The sequence below is a fragment of the Gobio gobio genome (genome assembly GCF_949357685.1).
Source record: "Gobio gobio genome assembly, chromosome: 18".
NCBI lineage: Eukaryota > Metazoa > Chordata > Actinopteri > Cypriniformes > Gobionidae > Gobio > Gobio gobio.
Window position 1 is genome coordinate 6,868,662 of NC_137111.1, and position 13,256 is coordinate 6,881,917.

Genomic DNA, 13,256 nt, shown 5'->3' on the forward strand with positions numbered 1-13,256 from the left:
CACCAGGGTGGAGAATGTAGAGCAGGACACCAGGGTGGAGAAGGTAGAGCAGGACACCAGGACACCAGGGTGGAGAAGGTAGAGCAGGACACCAGTGTGGAGAAGGTAGAGCAGGACACCAGGGTGGAGAAGGTAGAGCAGGACACCAGGGGGTAGAAGGTAGAGCAGGACACCAGGGTGGAGAAGGTAGAGCAGGACACCAGGGTGGAGAAGGTAGAGCAGGACACCAGGGTGGAGAAGGTAGAGCAGGACACCAGTGTCGAGAAGGTAGAGCAGGACACCAGTGTGGAGAAGGTAGAGCAGGACACCAGGGTGGAGAAGGTAGAGCAGGACACCAGGGCGGAGGAGGTAGAGCAGGACACCAGGGCGGAGCAGGCAGCGCAGGGCACCATGATTTTGAGGCCATGTCAAGACAGGCAGAAAGTGCAGTAATAGCCACCATGGACATAGCAAGTCAGGCTGGGAGTTTAAGGGCGATCTCCGTGGTCATGTCATGGTAGACAGGAAGTTTATTGATGACCTCCATGGTCATGTCAGAGTGAACAGAGAGTTGGTGAGTGGAAGCCGGCAGCTGGGGAGGAGCTGGAGTGGATGCCACTGCCTCATAAGGACCTGGAGAAGTGTTTCCCACACACACACAAGATGGCCACAACCATCACAGGAAACCCACGCAATGGTAGAAGAGTCTCAGAGACCACCGGACTTGGGACGATCTGGCTGAGGATGCTAACTGCTCACACTGACGTTAGTGGTGGTTCGCCACAATGGAAAACAGCCCCAAACTTCCATAGGTCCAGAATGTCGATCACAATGGTTACAGGTTACTGGCATGGAGGGCGTGACAACAGAAGACTCTGACATAGCAATCATGATGGTGGGAGACTCTGGCATGGTGACCATGATGGCTGGAGACTCTGGTGTGGCAGCCATGATGGCTGGAGACTCTGGTGTGGCAGCCATGATGGCTGGAGACTCTGGTGTGGCAGCCATGATAGCTGGAGACTCTGGCATGGCAATCATGATGGTGGGAGACTCTGGCATGGCGGCCATGATGGCTGGAGACTCTGGCGTGGCGGCCATGATGGCTGGAGACTCTGGTGTGGCAGCCATGATAGCTGGAGACTCTGGCATGGCAATCATGATGGTGGGAGACTCTGGCATGGCGGCCATGATGGCTGGAGACTCTGGTGTGGCGGCCATGATGGCTGGAGACTCTGGTGTGGCATGTGCCCTGTGGATGTTGCATTCATCCTCCACAACACCCACAGTAAAAGCAGATACACTCAGCTGCAATGCCAGGTTGATATAAAATTCTAGAGTCCGAGGGTCCAAGGGTCCAAGGATCTCATTGTGGCATGATTGAGCTGAGTGGCTCAGATAGAGATTATACTTTTTTTCATATCTCCCAGAGGACTACCAATGAACTATTATATACGGGTTCATAATTAATGAGAGTAATTCACATTGTATGATTCATTTGGTTGCACTTTTTTTTTTTTTTACAGTATTTGTACTTCATGTACTTACAGTGTACTTACCTAAGAAAGTTCTGGATGATATAAGGCAACTACATGGGTTAAGGTTAGGTTTAGGGTAATTACCCAGTTATTGTAATTACTATAATAAGTACATAATATGTACATGGGTAACATGACTGTAAAACAACAACCTGGAAAATGCTGCCTTCGGAGGATTCATTTCAAAGGAAGCAGGAAGGCACGTCCGAATCTAATGTTAGCTTAATTTCCTGTCTCCAGAGAGTCCTTCATCTGATCGATTTTTGAAGGCAGTATATTTGTATCCTTCGCTGCCTTTGATATCCCACAATCCTGTGCTTTCCATTCTGTGACAGTTGAGCTGAAAAAAAAGATGGTGTCCGAAAGTTCCGTTTGCTGGTCAGTTTGTGTGTAAATGTACGTTTTTTACCAACATTTTTAACTTCTGATGCCATTTCTAGTTAGAAATGACTAATGTAGTAATTAAATATTTGTTAAGTTCTCACCAAAGCTCTCTCTATTTTGCTGTAGATCATTAAACTGCCTCAGAAGTCTGTCTGAAATCAGTTTCGTGAGGTGCCTTAATGCACAAACACTGCCTCACAAGCCATTGTCTGATGAGGCAGCGAGGCAACAATTCAGCTGCTTAGGTTTTCGGACTTAGCCCACATTTTGCATGGCACCCAACTTTTTCTGCAGCAGTTTATTTCTGCTATAAAAGTGATATCGCCATCTACAGGGCATTGCCAACAAGGCATCTTGACATGAATGCGAGTGCATTAGCCGGTTGTTGCTGAATGGCAGGTGTTTTAAATTTGAGATGAGGACATGACTGCAGTCGGTGATGAGGCCGACACCAGCACATCCTGTTTATCCATTATATTGAAGAGACCTTTTTAAAGGATATTGGTTTACTTGTCCCCTTTTTTCTAGTATCTTTAATCTCCAATAATTATCTTGCTGCCGCTACATTTGTCTTGATTATATCACTTTTCTCTGTCACAACCTTGCAGACGAAAGCTACAAAAAAGATTTTATCCATAATCAGTGTATCCTCATTTATCTTTTTGATCCATGGATTTATTTCTGTTTGCTTATGACTTATAGTGTGAGATGGGATCTATATTGAATGTCTTGCAGACTGACTTGAGTTAGAAACCACATGCGTGTCTCTGAATCTGGCTAGCTCAATTTCCTTCACTTTTTAAAAAAACTGAATCAGCATATAGAACTTGGTTGGTTATTTTGTACTTCTGTACCTCTATAGCTTTCCTTTGAACCAGACATCCTCCAAAAGCAGCTCTGTGTTCACTACCACATCTGATTTTAGCATCTTTACCACATTTACCATACTTGGGTTCCTCTCCACATCTAGCATATCTTTTCTTTCCTCTGCATTGCATTGTCCTTCAGTGTGTCCCATTCTTTGGCAATCGGATCACATTGGGGCTGGGATATATTCACTACCATCATAACTCAAGTAACCCATTCTTATTTTCTTAGGCATCGCCATTTCAAACTCCCAGAGTATCGACAGGCTATCACTTTTCACCCCCTTTCTTTGCATTTGTAATCTGGAAGCTTTCATTACCTTTCCTCCTATCTCATCCATTGTCTTTGTTAAAGGTAGCCTACATCATAAATAACACCTTTAAACTCAGTTTCAGTTTATCTTTAGCAAAAAATCAGTAGCCTCCTCTTCCCTCACACTTGTTTTTGCACCACTAGTTTTTTTGTTTGTAACCCACCTCCAGTCCTAGAGTTAAACTTTCAGAACTATTTTTCTCTTAGTTACATCCTGCCAAGTCATATCCTCACCATCACCATCCGTACTTTCACCCATGGTAATTACATCCACGGTACAGCTGTTGCTAATCCCGCCGAAGCTCAGGCATGTCTCCTAATCCTAATCCGCATGTCAATGCCGCCTCCCACGTCCACGACCGACGTTTTGTCACTCGCTCCATTGACCGTAATATTTAGTGTGGCACACTAAAAAGGAACACCAGAGAATAGATATTATGGTTCTGATAATATCTATTGACCAGTTGGTGACACTGTGCCCTCTATACCTCAGATCAGATAGCCTACCCTCACTAGTGATGACAGGAACCACGTCCACTTTGTGAAAACATTTCTCAGGATTCATTTTGAATGTCAAAAAAGTGAAGACAATCCGGTAAAGATGGGACAAAACATATTTTGTTAAAATTCAAAATATTTTGTCTGGTGGAATTTGTAAACATGGTATGCTTTCAACCCGCTATGACCTCTGTGCCAATTTTCACAACTTTTTACCATATATCTACAGACGCATTGCAGTATTAAAAATAGCTAAAGTTAAATTATGGTTAATTGCCACATAAAAGTAAATACCTTAAAGGAACACTCCACTTTTTTTGAAAATAGGCTCATTTTCCAACTCCCCTAGAGTTAAACAGTTGAGTTTTACCATTTTCGAATCCATTCAGCCGATCTACGGGTCTGGCGGTAGCACTTTTAGTATAGCTTAGCATAGATCATTGACTCTGATTAGACCGTTAGCATCTCGCTCAAAAATGACCAAAGAGTTTCGATATTTTTGCTATTTAAAATGTGACTCTTCTGTAGTTACCTCGTGTAGTAAGGCAGACGGAAAATTAAAAGTTGTGATTTTCTAGGCCGATATGGCTAGGAACTATACTCTCATTCCTGCGTGATATCATTGCCCCGCTGCACTCATGGTACGGCAGCAAAGTTCCTTGATTATTACGCAGGAATGAGAGTATAGTTCCTAGCCATATCGGCCTAGAAAATCACAACTTTTCATTTTCCGTCGGTCTTAGTACACGATGTAACTACAGAAGAGTCAAGTTTTAAATAGCAAAAATATAGAAGCTCTTTTGTCATTTTTGATCGAGATGCTAACGGTCTAATCAGATTCAATGATCTATGCTAAGCTATGCTAAAAGTGCTACCGCCAGATCCGGAGATCGGCTGAATGGATTCAAAAATGGTAAAACTCAACTGTTTAACTCTAGGGGAGTTGGAAAATGAGCCTATTTTCAAAAAAAGTGGAGTGTTCCTTTCATTTCCTTGCAAAATATTTTTGGGGTAACACTTTATTGTACTTACTATAGTAATAATAATGGCTTTTCACACTTGAAATAGTTAACCCTGGGTCATTCTAAACCACGAGTAAACGGAATCCCGGGTTATCTTGCTTCACGTTTCACACTAGTCATAATTTATCCGGGGTTAACAATTAACCCTGGCTATTCATAAGCGGACATTTCACACTGTACATTCCTAAACCCTGGGTTAACGTTCTTATTTGCTTATTGTACTATGGAGTTTATACTATGGAGTTTATACAGAATGGATATTTCGGACTATAAAGGTAAGAAATAAATCTCTTCTTCAATCAAATTGTCACGTTTTCTGTCAGCATTCAACATTTTTCCTCACACACACACTGAATTTACTGTTTAAATGCAATGCACAGTGTTTCCATGACTGCCCAAAGTACAGAAATATGAGTATGCGATTGGTTGTCTGTTGCTAAGTGTGTAGCATTAACATTCTATCACTGCTCCTTTTACCTTGGGTTAAAAGCGATGTTTTGAACGACGATAACCCGGGATTAAGCGCAGTGTGAAAAGCCCTATAAGTAAACCATGCATAATTTACTTGCAACTAAACCAAAACAAACCCTATTCTTAACCCTACCTCTACAGTAAGTGCATGTTTTTATATTACTCAGTACTTAAAAGTACTGTATAATTACACTGTAACAACGACACCTTAAAATAAAGTGCAACCCTTTTTTCTTTTGATGTTTTTCACCTTGCTGAGTGTCATCTGTTTGAGGTCTGTTTGCCCCTCAGGTGGTTTGTTTGTTTTGGCATGGCAGGCTATTGAGACAGTCTGAACACCTTAGGATTTATGCTATTCAAAGCATGAACCCGACAGAGTTCTGAGACATCAGAGTTCATACTGATTTGTGTTTGTTTGTGTGTATTCAAGCGGCCCCCGCTCAACAGACATGTTTTATGTGATCTGTTGAGCGTCCTGGCAGTATGTCAGCCTCCGTGGCAGCATGTCAGGAAACCAATGAGAGACGAGATTGAGAGCAAGACAGCGAGAGACGGGGAGAGAGGGATTCCCACCCTCCTACACATCCTTCTGTCTGTCTCAGTGCTGAATATTGGCAGTTATCATTATAAAAAAAGCTATATTTAGATGCACAAGTGCTCAAAAGCAGTCAAACAATATCTCCAAGGTGCCTTGAATCTCTACTCATGCTGTAGAGAAAAAGCATTGTTTTTCCCAATGTAAATACCCATTTCAAGTTGAAATGTGTCATATCTGTGCCACTTAAGACCAAACGGATTTGCAAAATGAATAACAGCTTTCTCCTTCCTCTCTGCCCTCTATTTACTGTACCATTGCTCAGACAAACAGATTGTCCCTCCCCAAACTCACGCCATTGATTAAGCCAAGTCGGCTGTCCAAAAACGTAAACACATTTTTTTAAATGTCTCAGAACCACAGTCAGCAAGATGGTTATAGTGAGAAATTGGCATGCACATCCAGTGTGTTTGAGACATACCCTCAAAGGGTGCATAAATTAAACTCATCCCATTTCACACTGTCCAAACTCACGTTCATCATCTGTCTTCGCAAATATGGAGTGCACTCTGTGAACATGCAAAATGATTGACAATCATGCCCCAAAACCATTTTCTTTGGCTGAACAAACAATCTGACAGCGGCCCGTGGACACTTTTTATTTTTCTGTGTACAGAGAGGCCTGTCACAGAGATCTCAAGTGTGATATTGTTAAAGGAGTAGAATAATTTTCAGCATAAAATTGAATTGATGTAGCTTGACATTTAGCCCATGATACTGGGTATTCAGCTTTCACATTCATGCACCCTGTTAAAATAACAGGCTTGTCTCGCTCTTGCGCATCAGTCACACTTATACCTAGATGAATGTACCATCCAGCTTGTCCTGAACAGACATTTTGGGGCATATAGCAGTAAATTGGATAAATATGATATATTCATTTTAAAGGTTTTCTGCAGCAGATTTCCCCCCCGAACTGAAAGAAATGGAAACTAACACCACATAGTTCCACACAATATAACTTTGGTACTGCAATGAGGGATAGCCTCCGAAAGTGTCTTTAAAAAGACAACGCTCAAGGTAAACGCAGTTCGAAAAGCCCAAAATACCACAACATTTTGTTGGATGAAAATGTCCTACCTAGTTAAATGTTATGAGCCTTATCTTTCGACCCGCAGAAGACCATTATTTTTGTCTGGTGTCACTGTCACTGGAAGTAGAATATTCAGACAGTTGTTGTCTAGATAGTGTTACAAACATGAAGGGATCAGAGACTGTTTGTAGCAAGCAGGGCGGGGCCAAGAGTCGTGGGAGCGGAGCGAGTGTCACATACGCACTTCGAGTCTCTCAGAGGAGCTTCGAAGGGATAAAAGGAGGAGTGACGACAGTGAAGGACAAGAGAGGACCAGGCCTGGACTTCATGGGCCCTATCATATCATATTCATGCTTCATAAAAATTATTTAAAGTGTTCCTATATACATTGGTTACACTTTGGTTTGGGGAACACATTCACTATTAACTATGACTTTTGCCTCAATAAACTCCTAATTACTGCTTATTAATAGTTAGTAAGGTAGTTGTTAAGTTTAGGTATTAAGGGATGTAGAATATGCTCATGCAGGATAAGGCATTAATATGTGCTTTATAAGTACTAATAAACAGCCTAGTAATATGCATGCTAATAAGCAACTAGTTAATAGTGAGAATTGGACCCTAAACTAAAGTTTTACCTATACATTAAATATATCTAAGCTGTCCACACATTGCATATTATTCTGCCTGGACATTTCACTGAAGGTTAACGTGTGCTATTGATGTAAAGTAGTCTGACAAGCACAAACAGCAACCTGATTGAACATATAATGCATAAATAATTTTCATGTCCTTGTTGGCCATGTTGCGTAAATATTCACAGAGAAGGATGGAAAAAGTATATAATGGGTATAATAACTGGTCGACCTTTTGGCTGCAATAACATTCAACAAGCATTTTATGTACTTGCACATAAGACCTGGAAAAGTGTTAAGAGTGTATTTGCACCGTTCCTTTAAAAAAAACTTGTTTAGGTCCAGAAGTTGTGTCAGTCGTGCCAAAGCATCTCAATCATGTTGAATCAGGATTCTGATTGGGCCTCTGATTTTATTTTTCTGTTAAAGCATTTTATTGTTTTTGGTTCTTTCTTGTGCTTTGGGTCAATTCACCAAAAGCCAAGGTATGGTGAATTCTGATGATGTCATCAAATCATACGCCCTTAACGTGATGACAAGTGTGTGTGTGATGATGAATCACAGCTTTGATCATAACCTAGCAAATTAGACAGTTATAGATTAATAGACTATTTTAAGAAATAAGGACTTTAAGGACTGCCTACTTCACACAACTTTCTCCAGCTCTTAAAGGAACACGCCGGCCTTTTGGGACTTTGGCTTATTCACCATATCCCCCAGAGTTCGATAAGTCCATACACACCATTCTCATCTTCATGCGTGTCATAACTCTGTCTGACGCACCCACCGCTAGCCTAGCTTAGCACAAAGACTGGAGGTAAATGGCTCCAGCTAGCCTACTGCTCAATAAGTGACAAAATAACGCCAACATTTTAGTAGCTACACGATGTAACTATACACATCACAACATGTAAATAGGAAAATGTTGGTGTTATTTTGTCTCTTATTGAGCAGTAGGCTAGCTGGAGCCATTTACCTCCAGTCTTTGTGCTAAGCTAGGCTAGCGGTGGGTGCGTCAGACAGAGTTATGGCACGCACGGAGATGAGAATGGTGTGTATGGACTTATCGAACTCTGGGGGATACGGTCAATAAGCTAAAGTCTAAAAAAGTCGGTGTGTTCCTTTAAAGCTCAAGGGTCTGAATATTATCCAATTTAAATGATATTTTTTAATGTGATGACCAAAAATATTTTTGTTCATCCTTCAAAGATTGTTAGAATTTGTAAAACTTAAAGTTTAACGATTTAGGAAAACAAACACTTTTTGAATTTGAAGATCAAGGTAAATTGGACTTAATTTGTCTTCCGGGAATCATGTAAGCATCTTCTGTTGTTTCTGAAGGCCAGTACTAAATGAAAAAAAGATATTTAAACAAAATAAGAAATATTTGGACCTCTTCATCCTGTTCAAAAGTTTTCCCCCCTGGCTCTTAATGTATTTTGTTTCCTTCTGGAGCATCAGTGAATGTGTGAAGCTATTCTAATATAGCTCTGTTCCCTCAATCGTTGAGTCCCTCAATCGTCCTCAGTGTGAAAAGATGGATCTCAAAGTCATACAGAAACTGCTGGAGAGAGTTCAAATATACAAAAGATGCTGGAAAACTGAAGAATTTGCAGGAGCTTTAGGATTTTTCTGAAGAACGTTGGGCAGTTTAACTGATCAGGACAAACAAGAGACTCAAGAACAACTGTCACAAAACACACACACAGCCATGGATGATCAGGGACACACACACATAAACATACACACACACACAGCCGTGGATGATCAGGGACACACACTCAGCCATGGATCATCAGGGACACACACACATACACACACACCCACACAGCCATGGATCATCAGGGACACACACACATACACATACATACACACACACACACACACACACACACACACACACACACACACAGCCGTGGATGATCAGGAACACACACACACACACACACACACACACACACACACACACACACACACACACACACACACACACACACACACACACACACAGCCGTGGATGATCAGGGACACACACACACACACAGCCGTGGATCATCAGGGACACACACACATACACACACACACACAGCCGTGGATCATCAGGGACACACACACATACACACACACACACACACACACACACACACACACAGCCGTGGATCATCAGGGACACATACACACACACACACACACACACACACACACACACACAGCCGTGGATGATCAGGGACACACACACACACACACAGCCGTGGATCATCAGGGACACACACACACACACACACACACACACACACAGCGGTGGATCATCAGGGAACGACACACAGGATTGAATCAAGGGTTCATAAACTTTTGAACAGGGTAATTCTTATAAATTCACCTATTTTTCGTCTTGTGGACTATATGTAAACATCTTTTATGTAAAATATCTTATTCAGGACAGCACTAAATAAAAAATAACATGCAATTGGTATGATCTCTCTTATTTTATTCGAATTATTCACATTTTCGTAGATTATGCAAGGGGTTCACATACTTTTTCTTGCCACTGTATATAAATATAGCACAGGCTCTGACAAACACCTCCAATCTCGGCTCATTGCTTAAGGTTAGTTGAATCCCGACTCTAATTAGCTTTTAGACAAGTCATTAGCCTACAGTAAGACATACTTTTGCCTGTTTTATCCGTGCATCTCTTCAAAGTCTTCACACTGCGTTTTCAACCGACAGCTGAAGAAAGCGTTGCCAGTGATTACTCCTCCAAAATAGAAAAGTCCTTTGGACGGAGAGGACAGCTCTGTAAACATGGCATTAGTCAGAAATCTCATTCCAAGGGTCATTGCTACAGGACTGAGTGAAGTATCATACGGCATGACAGATTAATTGAACACAATCTCCATAACAAGTAATTCTGAGTTAATGCCGCATGAATAACATTTCTCTCTTCAGTGCTTCTGTTCTCCCCAGAGGCTTCTCGTTTTACTCTCTTGAAAATGAAACAAAACAAAGGTAATGAAACAAAGCCCGGTCTGTCGTCTTTTTCTGCGCAGCATATGATAAATAATTCACCTCATATTGCCTGCTAAATCAGTTATTTATATGTATTGTGATCTGAAATATCAGAAGCGCAACAAGGCAACAAACCTTTAGAGGCTGCGAAATACATATTATTATTATTATTGCCCAGCGTTTGCGTATATATCTAGAACAATAGATTAAACAAAGGCATATGTTCAACCTAAGAAAAGTGTCACAGTCTTCATATTTGCAGAGAGCCTGTCCATAATAATCTCTTCAGAGGTGAGTTCGTGGAACACATGCTTTAACAATTATCAAAATCTAGACAAATTATGGACGAGACTGTGCAGGAATATTCTGAACATACCAAATAAGCTCATCAAAAAAAATGTCTAGGTTGTCGTATATGTTTTATATACAGCACTTTCGATTTAATTAAGGGACATTCACACACAATCCTCTCTTGCATTCCACCTGCAGAACCAGTAACCAAACAAAACCAATGTGGTTTAATCAGATTAAATAAAGAGAATAACACTATAGTTGTATGTTTTCTCTGTGCTCTTGTTTGTTATCATTTGCAGTGAGTCTAAAGCCCGTGTTCTGTTCTGTGGATAATGGTTCGGATATTTTACATGTGCGTTTATGCATTTAGCAGATGCTTTTATTCAAAGCAACTTGCACTGCATTCAAGGTATACATTTTATCAGTGCACGCATTCTACACTGTAAAAAAGATTGGGTTATTTTTTCAACCTAAATCCTGGGTTGAGCCTTTTGGGTCATTTTTGGGTTTTCTTTTTAGGGTTATTTTTTGTGTTACCCAGATCCCGGGTCGGACGTAACAACCCAGTGTTTGGGTAGTTTTTGTGTTACCCAGATCCTGGGTCAGATGTAACAACCCAGCGTTTGGGTAGTTTTTGTGTTACCCAGATCCTGGGTCAGATGTAACAACCCAGCGTTTGGGTAGTTTTTGTGTTACCCAGATCCTGGGTCAGACGTAACAACCCAGCGTTTGGGTATTTTTGTGTTACTCAGATCCTGGGTTAGACGTAACAACCCAGTGTTTGGGTAGTTTTGTGATACCCAGCACCTGGGTCAGATGTAACAACCCAGCGTTTGGGTAGTTTTTGTGTTACCCAGATCCTGAGTCAGACGAAACAACCCAGCGTTTGGGTAGTTTTGTGTTACTCAGATCCTGGGTTAGACGTAACAACCCAGTGTTTGGGTAATTTTGTGTTACCCAGATCCTGGGTCAGGCGTAACAACCCAGTGTGTGGGTAATTTTGTGTTACCCAGATCCTGGGTCAGGCGTAACAACCCAGTGTGTGGGTAATTTTGTGTTACCCAGCTCCTGGGTTTAATTGAATGCAAAAACAACATACTGGGGCACGATGCGAGTCACCTAAACGAGTCTTTTCGCGTGATGGAAACGTCTGAAGCCTTGCCCTTGCATAAAATTGTATGATTGTATTCAAAAAGATACAGAATATAAATACTTTTGATGTTAAAATATGTTCTCAGAACTGTACACTGATTGTTTATGGACAGCTTATGGAGTCAGTCACAGCATATTTCGGTAACGAGAGAAAATAAGGGCGGCGGTCTAAAGTTAAAGCTCCGGCACGAGATCCAGCGCCATTACGGAGGAAACAGGAAAACAGAGATTGGATGATTACACTTGAATTACTTCTAAGTGTAATTTTTACTTCTAATGTTTGTTAAACTACCTTAAATGTAGGCAATATGTATTAAAAACTATATAAAATATGCTATACTGTAAAATAAAGGAATTATCATGCAAACCAGTGGTTGTGTGGAGTATTTTTAAAACGTCTAGAGGATTTAAGTTCATCTGTATATATTAATTATTGTATGAAGTAATAATAAATAAATAAAAGCTAGTATTATATTAAAAACGAACCAACCCATTATGCTGGGTTAAATCAACCTATTATGCTGGGTTAGATAAACAGCCCAATTTGCTGGGTAAAAGAAACCCAACATGTGTTCTGTCTTATTTACCCAGAACTCGGGTTAAAAACAACCAAATTGGGTTGTTTATAACCCATTCTTTTTTAGAGTTTACCTTATTGTTCAACTTTTATTGTGAGACTTCTAATTCATTAGCCACTATTGTTATATGAATAGAAGAAAAACAAAGTGTAGAAAACTGTTTGCTACAAGCCAGTGGGATTATGATCACAAATTAAAAGAATGTGATAACAAACTTCAGTTTCAATATCAAGCAGCATAATGGACTGTTTTTGTGCAGGTAAAATACTTAAACTGGAAGTGGCTGACACCGAAAGCCAAGTTAAAAGTGTCCACTCTTATGTTAAAAATAAAGTAAATAAGGCCTGGATACTTTATCTTCATTGTTTGTCCTCCCTTTGTGGCGATCATTGAAACCCACTCGACCATGCTAAACCACTCACCGAACACTTTGTGTTGAAATCTGTACGGCAGGGTTCCTAAACCCTGCTCAAACCCTGCTCAAACTCACCTGCAGGTCCTTTTAAAGTAAAGCTTTATAGTTTAACTGAAGGCAGTGATAATCTTTCTCAGGATTTGAGGAATCCTGGGTTTCGGTCTCATTCTCTCTGCCTTTTGTCCAGGTTCACCGAGTTCCTGGAGCCATTTGAAAGAGTCATCCAACCTGAAGAACTATGGCTCTACAAGAACCCTCTGGTGGAATCAGACCACATCCCAAAGAGAGTCATGTTTGTAAGTGCACATCATTCAGCACACATATTATAGCTAATTTGATCATGCGTTCAGACACCAATAAGGCTGGATTGCTTGAACTGGGCTGTACAGATTTTACTATGATGCATGATTGTTCATTAAGTTTCCAGACTGCTCTCATGATACTGCTGACGAGGAGCTTCAGAGACACACTGGG

At 41.0% G+C, this 13,256-nt stretch overlaps 1 protein-coding gene across 1 annotated transcript in view; it reads left to right on the forward strand.

The window, feature by feature from the left end:
- Positions 1-13,256, forward strand: part of plpp4 (phospholipid phosphatase 4) — a gene marked incomplete at both ends in the record, with an annotated part of 215,343 nt that overhangs the window by 141,904 nt on the left and 60,183 nt on the right. The window contains one exon of the mRNA XM_079842887.1: positions 12,970-13,078. Coding sequence (XP_079699013.1) covers positions 12,970-13,078 — 109 coding nt within the window. The remainder of the gene's footprint in view (positions 1-12,969; positions 13,079-13,256) is intronic.